This window comes from Pungitius pungitius, chromosome 17, assembly GCF_949316345.1.
Source record: "Pungitius pungitius chromosome 17, fPunPun2.1, whole genome shotgun sequence".
In the NCBI taxonomy this organism is placed as follows: Eukaryota; Metazoa; Chordata; class Actinopteri; order Perciformes; family Gasterosteidae; genus Pungitius; species Pungitius pungitius.
In genome coordinates, this window is record NC_084916.1 from 3,261,763 (window position 1) to 3,285,135 (window position 23,373).

Below are 23,373 nucleotides of genomic sequence, written 5' to 3' on the forward strand. Positions count from 1 at the left end.
AATTATTAAATTAAATGATTTCAATGACTTGATGTCAGCTGCAGCTACCTGTCCGTCTGGTTCGTCCTCATCGCTGTCCGTCACCCTCTCTTTGCACTTGAGGTCGATGGAGCCTTCAGTACAGGAATCCTCTGAGGGTGGGGTATAAATATGAGAAGTTAGCACATTTCAGAAAAAGGGAAACAAAAGCACAGCACACTTTCAACTGCTCCCCATTTGAAATCAGTGCCTTCAAACCAGCACTATTGGCATCCACTAACCAATAATGAGCCATTGTTATATTCAAGCACTAGCAATTAACAATCCAGGGCTGATGATCACCAGATGACAGAGAAAAAGCTGTTTTACTCAACCGTGGTTCTGATTGGGAACTCTTTAGTGTCAGTGTCTATTTTGAAAGACACACTGATCGTTGTGGGAACTGAAACTATGACTTTTGTGGTGGTGCAATAGCCTCCCAAACAGCATCTACAGTGCTGATCACCAAACTGAACTCACCCATGACGTCGTCGTCTCCCTCCTCTTCACAGATGACCATGCGCTCTTCGTCGCTGGTCACATCCTCGCTGAGCCCGCCCTTGTACAGGACCTGAGACGAGGGCTGATGGCGAAACAAACTGGCTCCCTCCTCCTGACAGGACAAAGGACAAACAAATGGTACTATGAAGCATGATTCTCTGTCTGTGTGTCCCTCCCATATCTGGCAAAGGATTTGTCCGAGCTACTTCGAACTTGGCGGGTGTTTTATTGCGGACGTCCAGCCTTCAAATTTAGACACGAGACAACTTCAATATTAACAACTTTCAGTAACTGCAGCGTTCTGTGCAGCGGTGGGGAGGAGCCTCGGGGAACTAGGACAAGCATGTCGCCACACAGCTGGCCTCTAAAGGCCACGGCTCGACTGCACTCCACTTTTGCTGTGGGGAAAAGAAAGTTTGAGTGCTACAAACTCTTCTTCACTTCCATGGAAACAAACAAGCACTCTGAAGCAGCCACGCCCCAAACAGGCACTGCACTACTAAGCTGGAATCCTAAAAAGAAACACCATATGTACTTCAGAAGAACTCTTCAGACAGAAGTAATAACGCTATTATCCCGGCATGGATACGGTTTTGCCGCGAGCATTGAATGAAAGCCTTTAAAACCAAAGAGCTCACATGCAGGTCTACCCCGCTGTGATTAGGAGCGTAGCAGCAAACATCTTCAAAGGCTCTAAAAAAGAGTAGAGAGTGAAACCTTTGAAGTTGGAGGGCTGAGCTCCCCCTGCAGCTTTCACAACTCCAGCCCTCATACAGAGAACCTACAGTCGATTTGAACGGTTTTGTTTTGGAACAGCCAGCTTTCAATCTTTCAGCAGTTCAGTTGCATTGCTCTGTAGCGTGAAGGACACACGTCTGCGGCCTATAAATACACACAGGTATGTCGGTGCGTAGGTGCTCACATACACAAAGAATATCTTTAGTCGGCTTTCATTCTCTGCATTATTATTTGATAAAACTGTCTTTGTCTTTGTTCTCTTGGATCCAACGAATCAGCGTTAAGTGCTTGAATAATGACTTCATTGAAAGCACATGATTTTAACTCCCTCCAGCTTGAAGATTAAACTGGCTGGAGAGCGGAAACAGTTCTCCTCCTTCTTCTGCTGCCTTCGAGCTACAGATCAACAACCGCCTACCTTCTCCAGGTCTCTCTCCCTCTGCTCCAGGGTGTGCACGGCACTCTGGGAAAAGGCTCGGGGACGAGCATGCGGCCCGGCAAACAGCCCCGCTCGACGCTCCAATCCGCTTGGCCAGCACGCGCCTCCTCCCTTCCCCCCCTCCAGCACCTGGGACTCCGGATGGGGATCTGGAGAAGAGGGGGTGCCGATCAAAGATGACCTATCACATTGACTCGCGTATGAACTAGATCAATAACATATCAACATAAATCCACACCAACGCTCTGTTCTAGAGCATCGGCAACAAAGCCTCGCAATGTGTGTTAAGGAATCTGTATGCTTTCTATAACGTCCGTTCATCTTGTCAGACGAATGCTCAGTGGGGCTGAATGTTGTTCAGGGAATCTACACTAGACAAAAACAAGAATCACTGACTGTTTTTCTTGTAAGAGGCATATTGTGTTATGGTCTGGAAATGCTAATCAACGCACACACACCTAGGCTCTCTGACATGCTCCTCTCCCGTGACTCCTTTGGCATCCCGCGGCCCTCCGATAGCGACTTCCTGCGGTCCTTGTTACACCACTTCCAGTCCGGGTGGGCTCTGAAGTGGGCCTCTTTCACCTGAAGAAAGAGGAGGAAACGGTCCGCACCACATTTCAGCAACTAATTCCTGACAAGCTGCTATTGAATCTGGATGTCTAGAATGCAAAAGGAACAACTGCCTTATACTGGACCAACGAGTCACTACTCGAAAATAAGCCGTAAAGAAGAGCCAAATAAATCATTCTTTACCTGGAAGGCCAGATCGTGGTACTGTTGCTTCTCGTTGGGCCCCAGAGCGTACCACCACTCGCCCAGGATCTTGCTGACTGTTCGGTTATCTTGGTTGGGATGCCGCTGGTGCACAAGGGCCCGGTGGCGCTTGCTGAAGATCATGAATGCGTTCATTGGTCTGCGGATGTGGTCCTTCTCCCTCTGGTTGAGGTTTTGGAGGAGAACATGAATCTCAGTTTTATGGTGAGAATATATCTGTCTCTGCGTTTTGACCGTCCGTCTTTGAGGTGGACTGACCTTCCTGTCCCCGTCCTTGGGCAGGGCGCTGAGGGACTGCGTGCGTCTTTTCATAGTGGCAGTGGAGGGCGCCGCGTCGTTGGCCACTCCCGGGGAGAACCTGCATCAACACCACAGAGGAAATAAAAGTGTTCAAAAGACAAGGGCGATCAAGGGAATCAGGGCCCTTTCTCAATGTCTTGTGTGGACTTTTGTTCTCTTGTGAAATGTTGTCAGTCGCAGCCCGAGTACTGGTCCACTTCTGGAGTCCGCATCTCGTCGAGACCGGTCATAACACCCGGATGTGACTGGCCCCGCCCATTTTACCGGGCATGCATCGGAGCAGGCTCGTCCGTGAGAGCCAAATATCCCAGAATGCATTTCACCTCAGAATCAGGCAACAACGACAGAGGAAAATAAACACAACTGTAAATCAAAGTTTATAACTAATACTATATTTATGTCACAAAAAGTAATTTTAGGATTTTTTAGGCAAATAGTTAGTTGTTTAATGAACATTTCTGCGGTCGGTTTGTCAACATTGAGCCTTCTTCACATTTAACTCCAGCATGTGGGAGATGTGAGGTGTAGGTAACGGACCGTCAGACCCCTCCAGCACCGGGCGGTCAGCTCATCTCAGCCCGCAGAGAGGAGCCTGTTCTCGGGAAGTCTTCTGTGAAATGCTCCGCTGGTTTTCACGTGTCCTTAGCGGTTATACATGAGATTTAACTATACTATAACTAGGCTTCAGTTTAAGAACGTTTAATTTGATGCTATGTTATTAACATATTAACACGAGGAGACATGAGGAGTCATTGAGACTCTAAACCGGCAGCAGGACTTCAAAGGGACTCCACATATGAATTATTGTATTGTATTGTATGGCTACATGGAAAGGCTACAGTTAGATAGGTGAACACTTATTGAAAATATTAAATACTATGACGTTAATCACTAATGATGTCACCTGATCACTATATTATACACACAATATACTATGAGGTTAATCACAGGTTTGTACATTTAACTGCACAAAGACTAGCAGTGATTATCGGCCTCTTGATGTTTGATTCACAGGAAGACGAATGGAAGGTGTGTGTGTGGAATGTGTTACTATCCAGTAAAATATTAACTGTTTCATTGTTGTAACTGTATCCAACCTCCTCCTCTTTACCATTGTAAAGCTAATTCAACGTGATGTAAAACAACAGCCCCGAATTAAAGGTTGTCCTCAGTAACGTTTTATGTGTTTCTTCCATTCAATTTGAATAGAAACAAACTACATATACTCCTCTTCATTTTCTGTAGAAAGATGTTTGACTGTGTAACAGCTTTGATCTGATCATTGAGATATTTTGCCTAATTATTTGATGTCTAATTCTTTTGTCATGTTATTTGAGTTGTTTTATAATTCTAATTCTCAAATTGTAGAAATACTCCCAAAAAGACATTACTACATTCATTATTGTTATGATTTTAAAATATAGAATAGAGTGTAAATTACTAATGCCAAAAAAACGCCAACATGAATGGTAAAACAGATACTGGGGGAAAAAAGCAGGCGAATAAATCAGCGGTGAATGAAACTGGATGAATGTTTTCAATAGTGATCATTGTGACCATTAAAGAAGAAATCTTTTTAAACCGCGAGGACGTCTGGACCTTTCAGCTGTTGAGAGGGAACTCATTGTCAAGCTGTGCTTAGATGAATACTCTCTCCCTCTTGTCTAGTTTTACTGAAGCCTTTTTAAAATAGCATACATTAGTCACATAAATACAACAAAGGGTCAAATAAGCAGAAAGGGCTAAATTAGTCTGACGCGCATAGTGTTTGTGAAGGCAAAAACTAAACCAGACCAATAACCGGTGTTGGGGAGTTTGGCTGGGAAAGTACAAGATAAATAGAAACAAAAGAAAGCAGAACTGACTGACTGGTAGATAATAAGCAAACTGGTACATCCCAAAAAATGTACACCATGCTGCCCATAAGTGTATTTGTGTAGCCGGGGTCACAATCTTGAGCTCCAAATTCTGTCAGTCGCCTCTATTTTGCCGTGATACAACGTGGAGAGAAACGCTTCTTTCAGCAACGGCCGAACGGCTTTGTGAGCACGGCAACCCTGAAACATTTAGAAAAGGCACGAGCAGCCAGACTGCCACGCAGCCCCGTCTGAGTCACTCTGACAGAGCAGCAACCCAGCCAGACGCAGGGACCGGGAGGAATGGACAAGAACAGACTGTGCCACCCTTTTGCCAGACACACACACCAACACGCAAACACACAGCGATACAGCGGGTGAGATAAGTTGTTTGTTTATTTCTTTTGAAACTATGCTGTCGGAGGTGAATTTCAGGCCCGCATGTTCTTAGCGTGGCGAGCTGCGTCTTATTTGCTCTACGGTACATCGGTTTACTTGTGAGTCGCAAAGCGTTTACTGTGTGAAGTGTTGGGTCAAGGTGAGTTGACCACATTTAAACGTAGCAAGCACCAAAACGTTTGAAAGGTCAGAAGGTCTTTTTTGTCTCTCTCTCTGTATATAGAGATGATGCGAGGAACTCTCCTTTAGTGTCAATTTTGCTGGACCAAAACGCCAATCGTTTGTAGAGAACCAGAATCCTGAAGGGGTCTGACTAAGTCCTGGTTCCGTTTCCTAGCAATACAGGCTGAAACACCATACAGAAAAAGGTCTTGTTAACTTAACCACGGAAAGTTTCTCACGGTAAATCATTTGTAAAGTCAAGTTAGCTTGACTGTTGTTTTTCAAAATGAACAAATACAACTAAGTTGTATTATTGTTGTGGCATTTGAAGTATAGATCATAGTTAACACAATAATCAATTTGTAAATGTTATGTTAATGATCCGTAACTGTGTTATAAAATGTACTTATATTCCACTTTAATGAGTACCTGAGTTTATGCTTGAAAATCCTTGTACTTGCATGTAAACAAGAGCCAAACTAGATTAACCGTGTCTGTCAGTGTACTGTGGCTGTGGACAATAAGCCACTGCGCTACTCTGCCATCAGTAGAACATTGCTGGACACTGCTCAGTACAACTATAGTATTCTGCTATGTCAATTACAATAGTATACCTGTATGAGGCCCAAAAAGAAATCTCACAATTCAGCCATCAATACCATGAGGGGGATGAAATTGGCCCCTTTGTACTTACGGGTCGTCTGTATCGCTCTCCGTCTCGCTGTCGGCCCCGCCCGTGTCTGTAGGAGGATTGTCATTGGTCGCTGTGGGGCATGACGTGGATCCCCTCTCTAGGTCTGGAGGGCCGGCCCGCCCGTCGCTCACCAGGGCCACGCCGCACCGAGGCTCTGAAGAATACACGCATTTAATAGTCAGTTCGTTCAAAAGCTTCATGCAGGTAAGGACCCACAGACCCATCGTGTAAACAGTGATGGGCTGTTTCCGGCTATGGGAGGTGTGAGAAGCTCTGATTATATCGATGTAATAATCACGGTTTGATTTTATTGCTAAGCAGCTTTCTTGATTTCTTGTACTATGTTCGGATCTGGATCACTTCTGAGAACGTTATAACTTAGAAGAGAATTTTGTAGCATTTAGTTCAATGGAGAAATATACGAGAAGAGCGTATATACAGTTTGCCAAATGAAAGCTGTGCTTATCTTATATGTTCAAGCATTCTACAAATGCTAACTTGTCTGAGTTTGATCAAATGTGACAAAGACACGGATGATATGCCAAAAAGTATCATCATTTCCCCACAGAAAGAGCTTATAAAAACATGCCGATTAGTCAATTGACAGAAAACGAATGCTGGACTTTCGCAAGTAATTTAAAATAACGAAATGAAGAAGTGGCTGGTGTGGTCTCTGAAATGTTATTGCTTGCTGTGTTTTTAGATTTATGATGTGACCTTGTCTCTAAAGAACCGCATCCATTTTTTTCAGACAAAACATCTAAGACTAACGCAATAAATCAATATAGCAGCTCTTAGAAAACAAAGTGAACTCAAAGACCTAAAATGCAGCTTTCAATGAAGCTCTGTGGAGGAAAACTGACCACTCTCACCAGTCACAACTATTCTCACTCTACATTTCAACAATCCGGTCAATAAATAGTGTTATTACCAATGTTACTGGAACTATATTGGTGTGAGCACCAACTGTGCTCATTTGCGATTCAGTCGCAACAGATTTGGGAAACACACTGCCTTGGCTTCCGCTGCGTCGGACCAAACATTTCTACTATTTCTACTGAGGGAAATACTTGTTTGTAAGACCTATTTGCGTATGTGAGGGTCTAAGCAGTGGAATTCAGAGAAGAGTGGATGGGGTCATTGGCTACCTCTGCTCTGATTGACGAGCTGTTGGCCATCGGCAGGCTGGGCAGCCGCTCCTGATTGGCTGGGCTCCAGGAAAGGGACGAGCGAATGCCAAGGGAACACTGGCACCGACCGAGGCTCCACGTTGGTCCAAACTGTGGGAAAGCAGAGGGAGAAAGTAGAATGTCATCATGTTGGTGGGCGATTGTGAGCACGGTCGTCCTACAATCAGAGGGTTGTCGGTTCGATCCCAGGCCCGGCTAGCCTGCGTGCTGATGTGTCCTTGGGCAAGACACTTAACCCAATACTGCTCCTGTAGCTGCAACTACAGTGTGTGAATGTTTCTGATGGACAGGTGCCACTGTGATTGGTAGGTCCTGCCATCAGTGTATGAATGGGTGTGAATGGGTAAATGATGCCATGTAGTGTTAAAGCGCTTTCAGTGGTCGGAAGACTAGAAAAGCGCTGTACAAGTACAGAGCGTTTGTACATCTCAGTACCGTGGACTGCAGACAGAAGGTAGCGCTCTGCCCTCCGGCAGCATGTGAAATCCTCCATGATCGCCAGCTAAAGCTCAAAAACTACACTTTCACAGAAAGTGAAGACCATGAATGGAGTTGTGTGTTCAGCCACCTACTCAGGCCCCTTCCAACACACACACACACACACACACACACAGGGTGAACATCCCACAGGATAACAAGAGTTGAGGGGTCATGTGGTGTGATGAGAGAACCTGTTATTTCATCCACAAAGACTCCAGACCACTCGCTGTCTAGACTGCAGCCGAGCTTCAGAATGCACATTTTAAGTGAAGAAAGACCAAAGAGCACAGGCTGAATTCATAAATCTCTGTAAGTACTGTCATAGAGGATGACATCTAGGATGAGGTTATGAACAATAATACTAATACAAATATTTTCTTCATGCAGACATAAGTCATAAAATACAATGCCAACCACATGCAAAATAGTTCAAATTATGTTAAACTCAGAACCCCTTAAAAGGAAATGAAAACCATGTGTCTCCAAATAAATGTATTTCTCTCTGTGGACGACGGGGCTGCAGATGTACTGACAAGTAATCATTTCAACCCAAACCATGTTCTTCTGCTAAACTTAACCAGTCTTAAACAAGATCTATAAAGCTACAGATGAAATGAAACGACTGACACAACATATTAATGCTTGTGTTGATATTGACGGCTTTTTACCACATTTATCTACATTTCACTAGTTGGAATAGGCTGAAACGACCATCCGCTGTTTTACATCAGCTGTACTCTGTGAAGCCAATTGAATCATATGTGTTGTTTGGCGCCCTTTGACCTGAGCACCACTGTGCCTCAACATGACCGTAAACCTCATTCTAAAACGGTTTAAACGCAAAGATATTTTACTCCTTCCAAGCTACATGAATATAAATATATAGTATAAACTAAAAGCATTACTACAAAGCAGAGAACAGCACCTGTTTTCTTTGAGAAAAGAAAACCCCTAAAAGTTTACTTTCTGGTTACTTTATAGTGAATTTCCACAGAATTATTCAATTCTACAGATAACAGATAACCCAAAATGTTCACATAACCACAATGCCACTGAAAGCTTCACTCCCACTACTATAATAGTATTTCTAATTTTACTACTACCAGTACTAATGCCACAACCACTAAGACCAACCCACAACTATTACTGCTTATGTCCCCACTACTACTGTTTGGATATTTTCCACTTTGGGAATTAACATTTTATATGCAGCAGCAGCTCATTCTCAGTATATGTGTAAATGTATCTATATAATATATTATTATAGAATTATTGCTTATGTCTTGATAAAGATTTCAGCCTGAGTTTTACCTCCCCATTTCGTACGCATTGCACGTACAGGTGGAGCCGGTTGAAAAGGACCCGTCTTCAAACTGTGCCGCTGCACTGCAATGTCCAGTTTCCGTTTCCATTAATCATTTGATAATAAAGTATTAACATGGTCTATTCATAGCTATCCATCGGCCATCTCCTCTAAAATGGAGACCCACATACTGCTGAGCTGGACAATAAAGAGAAAACGTAAACACATCCGGGCTGTTTTCTTTTACAGATTCTAGGGTAACCTGACCATTATCACTGCAGTGCTCTGAAATGACTGCATGACTCACTACTCAAGTTATGACGCTGGCTGCAAGGGGAACTTCAGCTGAGGAAGTGAGTGTTAAGTCAAGTTTATGTTGTACAGAAAAGTTTCTTTGTATATACATGTATATATATATATATATAACAATTATTGTATATTTATTGCATAACTAAATTGTCAAGTCAAGACCTTGTTCTGTGCATGTATATTGAAAACTGCAGAACACAAGAGCAGTGCATTATGTGTGGGAATAGCAGTTGATTGTTTAAAATTTTCAGCTGTATATGTAAATATATTTACCTTAGAATAGATCAATTCAGATAACCACTGCAACTTTAAGGTCAATAATGATTCAAATGTTTCGCAGTTAGAGATAGCAAACAGAAATGAGCTCATGGCGTCCCTGAGATGTAAGCGGGTGGATGCGAGGCTGCACTGCCACCGATCTTTGACCTCCAAAATGGAATCTTTCTTTGAGTGCTTTGAATTGCCAATGACATTTGTCAACCTAACCTTTCAACAGTAAGATATAAACTGATTGTTACACATCTTAGCACCCCATAAACATAGATCGTACAAATAGAAAAAGTAGTTCCAGAGTTATTACACTTTTTATCATGGGTGAGCCATTTTCGGAGCAGAGGCCAAAAAAGAGGCTAGTGTCCAAAGGGTTAATACAGGAATTTTGACCAAGATACATATCAAGTGAGACATTTTGCCGGTGAAACATTGACTTTTCAGTACTCTCTGGAGACGCTGTTACAAATCACCTCCAACCTTGTTTGGCCTTTTTGTACTGGAATTGCCTGTTACTTATCAGCTGACGTATAATGTGCATTTATACTAGCTTATATTTGCCAAATGGTGGTTCATGCTTTGTTCAATCAGCAGTATGGACACCAGTCAACTTGAGTGACTGAAGCCATTTATTTATGCTTCAAAGCCGTCCCATCCGGACCCGGACCAAAAGCTAAAAAAAGACGGTTGTGATTTAAGCGTGACAGTCTTTGCATTCCAGGCAGAAGTACAAATGGACAGCGAAAATAGAGCATTTAATCCATGATGGACGGACTGGTTTCTGTTCATACCTCCAACTGCAGCACTAAACCGGTGTCTCATGTGCTCAGAACCCATTGAAACGCCATCCTGAGTCGCAATGAGCTCCTCCATGTGAGCAGGAGAAGGGCCCTGGTGCATTCAGGTACAGGTTTAAAGTCCTGGCAGGACAAACTAGATCTTAATTCTCCCCCTTACCAAAAAAAGTGTGAGAGTGGATTTATTTTTTCTGCACTACGTTGTCTGTTGTCCATTATTGTACTGTCAACCAACCGGCAAATCAAATTCCATGTATGTCTGACATATTATGGCAATAAACGTTTCCTGATTCCTGATTCCTGATATATTATATTAAGTTGTTCAATGTGTTTGGATTTATCATTTATAATTTTCTGAGTGTCAAGTGAAGCAGAGAAGGGGGAATTCAAGCTTTTCGGTATTTTATTTATTTTTTTACTTTATTTGAACATGCAGAAATTGTATTATTATTATTATTATTATTAAATGCAGCCCTAACTTTATGTAGTTAATTGAGAGAACATTATATATATTTGCAGTCACACATACATGTTCAGTTCTTTTTTACGTGACAATAAAACATTGTCAAAGGGTTTTTGAATTGTACTGAATTCATTTGATTTGTTAGTCGTGTATTGATTACATGCAAATGTTAACACAACTCAGTATTCCTCTATTTGATCACACAAAGTAGTCACATTATGACTTTTCGGATCTTTGTTTCTAGAAATTTTCTCTAACAGGACCTCGTTACGTTTTAGTTGAATAGCCCTACTTTAAAAGATTCTTATTTCTTTAAAATGAAACCTAAATGTCAGAAACAATAACTGATGGAAAGGTTTTGTTTTCATTCACTGATTATACAAAAGCATGTTATTGTGTTAAGGTTTAAACACAGTGAAAAATGTTCTTATTTATGTTAAATGTTCTTATTTAGTTCTAAGAACTAAAAATTAAAGAAAACTGCACTGGCAGAAACAAGATGACAACTCGGTGACTAATTTGAATGACAACAGGAAATGTTTACGGGTCAGGAAGACTGTAGAAAACCTGCTGCGTGTTAATGTAACAGTGAAAGTGAAAAATCAACACTCCTCACTGCCTCCACCCACAGCTGTGGTTTTTCTTTGGCCGGCCTCACTACCCAGCTCTGCCTCCACCAAATAACACTATGTAAGGAATCAATGAGAACAAATCTGTAGTCAGTAGCATTTCTGCACTTTTAAATAGTAAATCTTTGTCATTGTCAAAAGAATTCCACAAATACACCAACACGCAATGAAGTGAACTGAGACAAGTGGTAGCTGTTGTTGCCAAAGCCTCCGTGCTCCATAGAGCGCCATTGTTGTCAAGAACTATTAAAACCACATTGGCGAGGCAACAGCGCTGGACAGCGTGACATTAGACATTCTTGCGATGAACAGCGGGCATTGTGGTTGAATCTGACATATTCCACACTCCTGCCCTATAATTACCCACCACAACACCAACTGGGTAATAATCCACATGTGAAAAAAGTCCCCTACAAAATGCAACTGAGTAACAGCTGAAAAATACAGTGCCCAGCTGTGGGGGGAAATTGCTGAACTTTCTGTAGAAATGAAACGAAATGAAAGGTTCTGTTTTTTTTTTTTACCTTTAGAATAACCATAAGGGCCAAGTGCCTCAGACAGTGGGAGTCTGTAAAGAGAGACTGCTGTTGAGATTTGTTGACAGTGAGAAAAATATAGAATGTATATCCTTCTGCTTTAAGTATGTTAAAGAAATCTGAGTTGATATATGGAAAACCTTTAAAAAGGGACCTGTTGACACCCCGAAGAGGCGAAGCACCGACAGACAGATTAAGACAGACACACTGTCTGCACGGGGTCGCCTGAACAGGACAAAAACACACCTTGCAACAAAATCCATGCTTTAAGGTGGGAAACTAATGACTGACTTGACTGTCATGTGAGAAATAACGCCCATGTGTGCAGTTCTTCAGCTGAGCGCTCATCTGTTCTCCACTCAAGGCTGTAATGAAACTGATGATGCTAATACAGCTGCACTTGAGCCAGGCTATATTTAGAGGGATCTCAGCCGTGGGGGCCTCCACTGCCTGTGTTTGGCTTGGCTGTGGCTCGAGGGTTTTTAAAAAAAAAAAATGTATGGTGGAGGAAACTTTACGCTACGGAGAGGCAGGTGGCTGCCCGCGGCAGTGCAAGGAACGAGAGAGAGGGAATCTAAAAGCACGCTCCCATAATCCGCTCCGGCCGTGGCGCTTTACGGCGCTAATTCTACCGGCGCACAACGTGTATCCATGACAACTCACCGGCAAATATGATTACTCCTTTTTTTACGCTGCTGAAGTGATGAAAAACATTCACATCACGGCAGACCTGCCCTTGAGGCACTGTCTGAGGTTGTTGATTGTCTGGAACAGCAAGTTGAATGCATGCTTGTCTCGGGAGTGTGTTTGTGTGTGTGTGTGTGTGCGTGGTAGAGGAGGAGGAGGAGTGTGAATGTCCTTGTTGCACTCTTGCTCTCAGTTTTGCATGTCTAGACATGTCAATATTCTCGCCTTTTATGAGTTGCAGTGCTCTCTCTCTCTCTCTCTCTCTCTCTCTAACACACACAGCCAGATATGAAATGGGTGACAACTCCTGCACACGCATAACGAATAACTAGTGATACTACACACACACTGAGTCGTGAATTACACACACACAATGAGCTGCGGGCCTGCGTGGTTGCCTGCAGGGCTGATATATTTATAAAAACGTTTCTGATCTTCACGCTTAGGGGAAAGAAGGTTTCACTCTGCAAGTCACAAGACACCTTTACCGTTTGAAAAGGGTTTAAGAAATGCTCAAAAATCTTTGTCAAATCTGCTACTTTTGAAACATAAATAATCACAAATATCTTTTCACTAGATACGTAGACAACGACATACTGAATCTTGACAATTAGTAATGTGGAAATAACGACTAAGCGGGGTGAGGGCCAATGACTGCCAAGGACGGCAGAGGCAGGCAGGAGGACCCAAACACAGACTTTTCACAAACAAAGGTACTTTTACTAACAGGAATATATATATATCCTGTTATCCTGTTATTATATATTGTAATAGCAGGAACATATATTCATCCAGAACATACAAACTACGCACAGTCTACAAGCTACAGGCTACAACATACATGCATGCAATGACGCAACAAGGGGCACAGGACACACAGGGCTCAAATACACAGGGGAGGTGCAGGTGATTGGACACAGGTGGAAACAATCAGGGTCACAGCAGACAATCCCAGGGATGACAGGGCAAGGCAGGAAGTGAAGTTAACCCAGGGACACAAGGCATGAAACTACAAAATAAAACAGGTAAACTCAAACCGTGACAATGGCGGAGGTAAGACTATAACTAAAAGTTTGCAGTGATGCAGCCTTTGAAGCCAGGAACAGACAACCCATATATTCTGTTACTATAACCAAGTGACCATGCAATTTTGCCTGATTGCTGTGTAAGCTTTTGATCTTCTATATCAAAACCTCTTGTTTTGTAAATGCCAGCATGAACTGTGAAACACAAAAATACATCCATTAAAAATATGTCTGCACTGTATATAAATAGGTGTAAAGCCCTGTCCATTTATCCCACAAAATGAGAGATCGTGCATTTCAATTGGAAACCATCTTCCCCGTTCCTATATTAGTAACATTTCTGAGTTTTGGGCAGTAATATTGCAAGGTTGGCATGGAAACAAGCACACAGTATATGATGAACCCAAACACCTCTATTGCTCAGTGGCTAATTTTCTTATATCCAGCAGAGTGCACATAAAGCAGAGAACATATTCACATAGATAGACATACTTGAAAAAGAGTACGCATGAGGGTAACATTACCCTGTTTCATCCTCCCTGTAACGACAATGTCCACCTTAAATATTCACAGTGCCCGTGGATGGTTTGATTGAAGTAGATAATGAGGTAAAGTAACATACTACTATAATACTATAACTACATCCCTGAAACTGAAAGAATGAAGCTTGGTTCCAAAAATGAGGTTCATAAATAAACTTCATAGTCTATACACCTGTGGCTTGACAAAGCTATTGTTTTAAGGTTGTCTTATTGGCCATATAAATAGCAACAGCAGCCCAAAGTGGCACATTGTATATTGTTTTGTTAACGTTGTCAAAAATAAAACACATCTTTGTGATAAAGTAGCATTTACCACATAACTACATGCCTAATAAATGTGAATTAGTAAGTCAATAAAAAGGCTGAAACCCAGTGTTCAATGTCCTGATAAGGTTGCAAAAGAACATCCTTTGACTATGGTTTCCTACTTCAGTGTGAACAAACCATAGTATAGTGTATATGAGTCATAGCCATAACACTCCTATACCTCTAGAGAGATAATGAAAGCAAGAATATTCGGGCTGGAGTACACAAGTTTCCGCCTGTGGCTCAGCAGACTTTGAATCCGACGGGAACATAGATCAAAGACAAGTGCCTTGATGATCCCCCACCCGTCCGTACTCACCAGTCCCGGGACGTCCCATGATGATTTGCTTGCGCGGAGCAGGGTGAGGGGACTCAGCCGGCAGTATGAGTGGCAGCAAGGCAGTCGGCGTGGGGTGACAGGCTACTGGCTGCGGCAGCCCCCCGCCGGAGGCGTCTTGGTGTCCCTCCGGTTTTCTCTCCCTCTCCCTGCCTCCAGAGCCAGAGGAGGACAGGATGGAGACTGATGAGGCGGGCATCGCAGAGGGGCTGGACAGGACAGTGTGGCCCCCTGAGGCTGGAGTCAGTGACTGGGAGGAGACAGATATTTTAATTCACCTTCTAGACACAGTTTCTCAGTATTTTAATCAGAGATTATACAGTTATAATGCCAAAACCAAATAAACTAAATAAACAATACTGCAAACAGAGACTTTTGCAAGATTAGCCCGATTTGACTCAATGGACTTTAATATGAAACAGACCCAATCGGGCCGTAACAAATTCACACCTATTCATACACATTTGGCAAACAATTGACGTTATGAGTCTAAGGATTCTTTGACGCTCTCGATTGAGCAACAGACGCTCCTGTTACCAACAGCGACTTTTTTCACCATTTAATAAGTCAAAATACGTAAAACTACTGATGGATGTTTTTTAGGGTTTCGGGCTCCCACTTGGTTGATACGACAATAATCATTTCTTAGATGATTAGATACGCTGGGAACGTTAACGCATTATCATTGCATTGACGCATTCATTCATTAACACTGACAATTATTTTGCGTGTTAACATATTTAAAATGTATATATATATATATGCTGATGTTATATAAGATGTTGCTCATTGTCTCTGAATACAAAAAACAGACACTGAGTCCAGAATGTTGATTCCTGAAGCAAGCAGAGCTGTGGAACAGTGACACTGCACAGACTTCTGCTCAGTGTTGGCCTGTAAGGGGTGAAATCACGCATGAAATCACGCATGTCAACCAATGAGAGCATTGGTTAAGATGGCAGCCTAAGACGGACAGAAAAGAAGTGGAGGAGAAATGGAGAAAAGTAACTTTTCATTTTAATCTCTTTCAGACATAGTTGGTGGAACCAAAGTTCTTTGAACCACTGCTGTTGTGTTTTAACACAAGACGTGAGAACAAGCTGTAATAGGCCATAATCGTGGTTAACGATTAAACGTTAATGCCCTGTCAGTGGCAGATTGCTTTATGTTTGATTTGATTAAATTAGTTTTTAGGTTGAGTATTACAAGAAAAATCTTAACTACTACTGTCTAGGGAATCCTGTAGCAAAATCAAAGTGCTTGCATTAATAAAAGAGCAATATATTATTAAATTAAATTTATCACAAAAGAATATTGTGATTAATTCCGATTCGAAATTGTAATTATTGCCCATAATTGATATAATATGGCTAGGATATATATATATATATATGCACTGTATGTGATAATGTGATATTGTGTTATGCGGTATGTGATATTCTGCATAAAACAAAACAAGCTGCCTATCTTACCGAGCTGGAGGTGACAAGGACAAGAGTGGATGTTGGGTTGCGCAGCAGAACTGCACCGTTGGTGGTGGCCCCGTTGATGGGAACGGGCACCTGGAGGCCCTGCAAAGCTGTGTGTTGGGGCTGGCTTTGCTCTCTGGACCTGCTCCTCTCTCTCCTCCCCAACGGGCCTTCGGAGAACTTGGCCAGTGGGACATCTGGGTTGCGGACGATGACTGGGGAATCCCGGAGGGGCACAATGCGGCGTGGGGAGGGCTCCTGGGGCAGCGGGGAGGGCGGGGTAGGAGAAACCAGCATGGGCGGCGGGGTAGAGGCAGCGGAGGATGGTGGCCTGCTGGTGGCGCTGCGAGGCCGGGGAAAGGAAAGTGAGGACGGGGTTGTGGGCTGACTGTGGGGGGAGAGGACTCTGAAGCCTCCAGGGTTGTGGCCCAGGGTCGGGTCCCCCATCATGCCCACCAGCTGATGCTGCTCAGGTTTGATCTGGTAGTCCTGGATTACAGGCAGCGGTGGGGGCGGGTGGGTGTCGAGCTTCCTTTTGCTGGGGCTCATCGGTACTGTGAAAGTGAGATTTGTCTGATAAGTAGGCACAATCCCAGATAGGTGGCGCTCTCGGTCAACACCCGGTGTACCCATCTTAGTGCCGCTAAGATGGCGATGGCGGCGTGGCGTAAGTGGGCCAGGAGCTGTGATGGGGCTGAAATTGGCAGGACGAAAGCCGAGGAGCGGGGAGGGGGAGGGTGACGGCGTAGGAGAGAAGGGCGACTGGTTGGAGATAGGGGAGTATAAGGGTGTGCCTGAGCGGGAGCCCCCCAGGGAGACCAGCATGGTCGCTGCCTCACACTCGTCAAAGTCAAAGCGAGAGAGGTCCTGGGGCAGCATTGAGGGAAGGACCAGGCGGGGGCGGGAGTCCCCTCCGCGGCTGCTGGCCTCGCTGCTCTCGCGTGACGTCTCGTCCCAGTCGAACTCTGAGCTCGCTCTTCCACCGCTCATTCGGAGGTCAGACGGCGTCAAGGTCCCTGTGCTGCTGGCTCCGCCCCGTTCCCGGCTGCCTCCACTGGCTTCCATCTCCTTGGTCCTCATTGAGAGGTGTCTGGAGCAGTATCCTCGGCGTTGGGACTCTTTTGAGCAGCCTTCCCTGGAGCACAACCTCCTCCACTGCTTCCCGTTGAACTTCTTCCGGATGCCTGTTGGTGTGCACACCACGTCTCCCTTCTTGTACTTTTGCTGGGCAGCTGTCAGTGGGGTGCGGGAACGCGAGGAGGAGGACATGGTTGAACCTGATACAGATCCTCCGCCGCCACCAGCTCCTCCACTAGAAGAACATCCACCGGGGGCCTTGTCTACTCTGGAGGAGGATGCGTCGGAAGAGGAGATGGGAGGGAGGGGGTGAAGCTGAGGGGTGGCAATGACAGCTGCAGTTGTTGCAGTTGCTGGGTCAATGCCTAATAGGACAGGTGAAGGAGGGGGTTGGGGGTTAAAGGCCGGGTGGGTGGTAGGGACCCCGATGCCTCGCACCACAGAAAGGTGGGGATTGAGGTAGCCAGGCGGAGGCTTAGAAATGATGTGGCGGTGCTGGGCAAGTGTCATTGGTTTGGCCCCAGGTATAATCGCCCCCATTGGAAGCATGTTAAAGTGAGACACCTCCATGTCTTCTTCGGGAGTAAGTGGCATGTATGGGTGGTGTTGCTGTGGTTGTTGGGGTTGTTGGTGCTGTTGCTGCTTTGCGCTGTTCTCCCTTTCACACTGTCTTTCCCTCTCTCTTTCCTGTATTCTCTGGATGTCCCGCTCCCTCTCCAAGTCCTTCTCGATTTCCCACTCTCGGCCAGGAGCCAAGCTGAGGACTGAGACTGGGGTGACTGGGGAAGTGATGTTGTGGATGGATGTGGAGGAAACAGGGACCATATCTGGGTAGGATATTCCCCTGCTCAGCACGGATCCCACGCCGGGAGTCATCCCACGGCTCAAACGACACACCTCCTGCTCCACATCTATCTCCTCCCTGTCCTCTCGTTCCATTTCCTTGTGTCTGTCCCCGTCCTCTCCATCCCGTCCTCCTCCGGACGGGAGGTCCAGGTCCCAAGGTGGCACCAGAAGACGAAGTGTTTGTCGGGAGACCCACACTGCCTGGGTCCCGACAGCTGTCCCTCTGCTATCCTCTTCCTGGTCTACGGAATGTCTTTCCTCAGACAGCAGGACACGGTAGCGGTTGGCCACTGCAGGGTGGGTGTCCACCTGGGTCACCACACCCTCTCGGTACCACTGGCCCTGGCTCTCGCTGCCCTCATCACTTCCAAATGGTACACAGACACGGGTGCCAATAGGTATTGGGTGGACACCAGGCGGTGGGGCGTCTAGGATAATGTCCACCACCCCTGGGGGGCTGTCGTGTTGATACGGATAACGGCACATTGTCTTCTCCCCATTCAGTTGCACCTCTAGGCTTCCGAATTCACCGCTGACCTTACGTACCACTCCAGCCCGGAACACCAAGTCTGAGAAAACCCCTTTGTCCCGCCTCTCGCGTCCTCCCTCCCCGTCACCTCTTCTGCTGAGCTGTCGGGCGAGGACACGCTGATTTTTCATTCCTTTGGCGAGGGCGTCGGACAGTGCATCGGGGAGGCTGGGTGGTGCGTGTGCAGACATCTGTGTGAGGGCGCGTGTGTCGACGACTACCTCCAGGTCAGCTGAGTGCTCGCTGGCGGTATCTGTTGAGGAGCAGCGGGGTAGGAGGACGGGAGACGTTCGCTCCGCATCTCTCGCGCCTTCAACTACGCCGGGCCTTTCCCTGTCCCCTGCCAGCGTCAGCGTAGGGGGGCCTGGGGATCCGTCCCCGCGGCCCTCTCCGACAGCGATCCCGCTGTGAAAGTTGTCAATCAGTCTCCTGTCGTGACTGTTGCCATCGGGCTGAGACACAACAAAGTCTTTTCCTGAACTGGTTGACCCGCGGTTAATAACCCCACCGCAGAGAGGAAGAGACGGGGGCGCGTTGGAGGGCGGGTTGCTATGGTTACCAGTAGCAGACGAGCAGTGTTCAGAGGTGTACTTCTTCTTGGGAACGCGGGCCTTGAAGGTGGCTGTTTTACGGCTGGAGGCGGGGTTCGGGCTGTTGTTGGCGCTTGTTGTACTACTATTACTACAACTGCTTCCACCACTGTCACTGTGGCTGCTGCCGCTCACAGCTGACCTCAACGATCTATCGTCCGAGGATGTCAAAAATGTCCCAGAGTCCATCACGGCTGATACTGATGCATCTGACAGCCCTTCTCTGTGAAGACCGCCACCCTCTAAAGTGTCTCGTGCTGTGATTGGGTCCATCTGGGAGGCCTCTGAATGTGAATTTGATGAAAATGAAGAGGGGGGTGTACGGTTTTGTGGGGATCTGCTTCTATCTCTGTTCTCATCCGAGTCTCTCTTCTCCCCTCCTTCAGGGGCATCCCCTGCTCCGCGACGCTTTCCCCCTTTGGCGCGGGTGGAGGGAGGCGAACGCCGGCCCTGCTTTTTTATCGGCTTCATCTTTTCATCTAGCTTGCCTTTTCTCTAAACAAGTTGTTTTATTTATTTATCCCAGAGCTTTTCTTTGGCCCTTCTTTGTGTTATGTCTATTTTCCTCCTCTGAAGGGGCCTCTCTCACTCATCCTGTCTCGTCTTTGTTGCGCGACTTTGGCACTTGCCCCCTTTTTTCCAGAGACTCTAAAAGAAAAGTAACAGGGATTATGGGTTACTCATGTGGCAAACACATTTAGAAATGCAACTATCCCATTCACCAACTGCATGACCTAGAGTGGAAAAGTGACTGATCAGATAAAAATCAAACATTGCTAAAGACATTACAGAAACATCGAAGTAAAAACAAGGCAATGTGAGACTTTATGATCATCCAAAAATACCATACAATTCATCCATTAAAATGAACATTGATTTAAAAAAAATGCACCATTGTACCAGAGTTGTAATGAAAATGACTCATCCACAAATTCAAGATACACTAATTCATTACATAACAGGTTGTACTCGCATTACACAAGGCCTGCATCCATACCAGGTACATATTGAAAACAGGAGGCCATATTGTAGGGTAAACACAGAGTAGGCTCACAGCACAGTACGGAAATAGTGAGGAGCACTTTGCAATTTGCCCAGACAAGCCTTTCGGCATGCACCCGTGCACACGCACACACACACACACCTACACACACACAATCACACTCAAACACACTACTTCTTGGCCAGGGCAGTCGAGGCGGGGGAATTCCTTCTTTGCTCGCATGTTGAAACCCTTCTTCTCTCTATTTCAAAGAGTCAATCCGCCCCTACAAACTCCATTTCCTGTGGAAGACCATTACCTAACTTCCCTTTACTTCATTCCTCATTCTGTCTCTTTGCTACTATAACGTTGATTCTTATCCACTTCCTTCTCCTTCTCTGATATTGATTCCTACCTCCTCATCTCTCTTTTTCTTTCCTCTCCCCGACCACTCAAGTCTCCATCCTCATTTTGTGTTGCCGTCACCCAGAAAAAGCAGAGTTGTTCTGATTAATTGTCATTCTGTCATTCAGCCCCGCCGCTAGCTATGCCAGAGTCATTCAGTAAATATCTGAACTCACACTGGACTTGTTCACAGCTCAGCCCCCTGTTTGGAAAGTAAAACAGATTGTTTTTGCTGACTTGTTGAACGGGAGACTGTTTTCATTGAACTGGTTTGTTAGCCGTGTGGCTGGCTGATACGCGGGCCTCGGGTGCTAGCTGCTGTGGGCTCTGCCTCTTTTCTTCCAACACAAAAGTCTCCAATGTGCTAAGAGTGCCAGAAAGACATTTATAACGGGCTTATAGGCGTGATACTCAAAACACCCCTCTATTCTCGGTCGGCTTTTCTGAAGAATTGTCACTCCGGTATTCACTGTCAAAATGTATTGGATTGACCTTTCTTATTTATCGCCAGACATGTCTACTTGTCAGTGACTGTTTGAGTGTCTGTTAACTTCAATGTCTGCAGGTCTGTCCCCGTCTCTACGTCCGCCCTCCCACCTGCCTCCCTGTTTGTCTGTGCATTCATTCAGGTCCTTTTAATGTCTGCCACATCATGTCGGCTGGAGAGAAATCCATTTTCAGAGATAAGTGCCGCCTGTCTTGAGGCCACACGCACACACGCAGAGCAAACATCTACGCGATGACGGTCGAGAGAGAACACAGAGAGCCAGGAAGCTAATAGCCGAAACTGTGCTCTATGCAAATCCCTATTTAGGACAGACAGCCGTACAGCCTCCGCCATAAAATGATTTGGCAGCCGGCCTTACTTGGTCACGATAGAAGTATGCTACGTGTGTTTACTCAGTAGTGTGCCGTGTAAAACAGCTGGTGTCAGAGTCATGGGCCTGCTGATAACAGCTCCAAGACAAACTGACGCAACTCCCTCTCCCTCGCGAGTAACATGGAGTAAGGAAACCCATATGGGAGCTATGAAAGTTCATCAGCTGTACGTGACCTGCACATCAGCGAGTTTCTTCACTGCGCTTATCTTCTGTTATGTTACACAAATAAACGGTGGACAACGGTTGACATGAAATGCCTCCCTTGAATATTATAACACTGCGAATGCCCTCCTAACGTTTTTACCAAACTTACCATACTATAATTCACAAATTCGCCATACCTTTTGGGCCTTTAAGGAACGGTTTTATAATATAATTTTTTGATGATGCCAAAAAGTGTATAACAGGCTCACTACAGTGCTTTAGTAAGGAGAGGCCAGATTAGATAACAGCTGTTAACTTGTCCAAACAAGGTGCAAAGCACACGTTATAAAACTGCACGAGGAGATGTCGTCACCGCTGGTTTATCTGGATAGTACCGTGTACATGTGTCAAGCCCTCGTAGTACCGGCAGTAGTACTACCACTTTTTACTCCACAACACAGCAGGCCGTGGCGTGCAGCGACCAGGCCTCAACTACACACACACACACACACACACACACACACTCACACACACACACACAAGGCCGCTGGGAAATCCTCCACTCGCTGTCACCGGGTAATAACCGGTTTAACGGGCATATTAGCCACTTAATACCGTGTAATAGTGCCAGCGCTCGCCGTGCTGACTGGTAGCGTGAAAGGTCCCGGGCGGATGAACGCGTTAACTTTGTGATCCGTTCCACGGTCACTCCACCAGCGGACAAACTCGGCCTCTCCGGCCCACCCGCGAGTGACAGCCGGTTGAAAAGGGAGCTAAAGCCGGCCGGGTAACTCGGTGGTGACCCTCGTCGTTATCCGAGCCATTGCGACCGAGAAGCAGGAGGGAGAAAGTGACAATATGTGGCCACGAACTAGTCCAACGGAGGAGGCCCGCGAGCCCCTCAAAAACACGTTAATTCAAAGAGCCAGGTTGATTCGAGGGGAAAAAAAAGAAGAAAATATGTAACTAAGACAGAGCACAAGGGACTTTCCGAGCTTTCGATACAACGCAAGACGAATAACAGTTGTTCTAGGAAGTCCGAGGGTTAGTTATGGCGTTGAATTTATTTCTGGTGGAAAAGTTTCGAGCTCACTATGTCTATCAGCACCGCTCCCTTTTTTTTCGCAGGAGACACACAATCCGCCCTCCGCTCCTCTCCGTGGGCTCACCCACATATCGAGGGGAAATACGATCAGCTCAACCGCTAATACTGATTACGGCAAACACGGTAAACACGAACAGCTTTAGTGAGAGCACGGCAAGCCCCACTGCAGTGCTGCAGGAGAAAGATGTGAGGGCAGCTTATACTCACCACAGCCGATATGGTGGGTCTCTGCCGAGTCCGCCAGGTAAAGTAGGGCAGGGCGGCCGGTCGTCCGCGGCTGTCAATTAAAGGCGCTCCATGTTTCTCCGGTAAAGCAACTTAAAAGGGAAAAAAACTACTGCCCCTGTGCATTCTACACTACAGTCGCAAAATGGTGAATGAAGCCCCGAAGCCTTGACAACCAGCCCGCACGACCAATCGCCGGGCACGAACGCGTACAGTAGCCAATAGGGTCTCGAGGAAGGAAAATTGGGGCGGGGCCCCACGTCAAAGTCACTCTGATCGGCGTGGAGCTGCGGCCAATCACAGCGTGGGAAAACACAGAACAGCTGTTGGGAGAGCCAAGCTGCGGCGGCCAATGGGGCTCC

At 45.7% G+C, this 23,373-nt stretch overlaps 1 protein-coding gene across 2 annotated transcripts in view; it reads right to left on the minus strand.

The window, feature by feature from the left end:
• Window positions 1–23,164, minus strand: part of cica (capicua transcriptional repressor a) — a 35,803-nt gene extending 12,639 nt beyond the window's left edge. For both annotated transcript variants that reach the window (XM_037473679.2, XM_037473677.2), the window contains exons 1-11: window positions 22,994–23,164; window positions 16,231–19,917; window positions 14,741–15,008; window positions 7,033–7,164; window positions 5,885–6,038; window positions 2,732–2,831; window positions 2,453–2,635; window positions 2,155–2,281; window positions 1,676–1,845; window positions 499–631; window positions 49–131 (exon numbers count right to left, since the gene is read on the minus strand). In XM_037473679.2, the coding sequence (XP_037329576.2) occupies window positions 49–131; window positions 499–631; window positions 1,676–1,845; window positions 2,155–2,281; window positions 2,453–2,635; window positions 2,732–2,831; window positions 5,885–6,038; window positions 7,033–7,164; window positions 14,741–15,008; window positions 16,231–19,740 (4,860 nt within the window). In that variant the 5' untranslated portion in view covers window positions 19,741–19,917; window positions 22,994–23,164. The remainder of the gene's footprint in view (window positions 1–48; window positions 132–498; window positions 632–1,675; window positions 1,846–2,154; window positions 2,282–2,452; window positions 2,636–2,731; window positions 2,832–5,884; window positions 6,039–7,032; window positions 7,165–14,740; window positions 15,009–16,230; window positions 19,918–22,993) is intronic.
• Window positions 23,165–23,373: the final 209 nt, after the last annotated feature.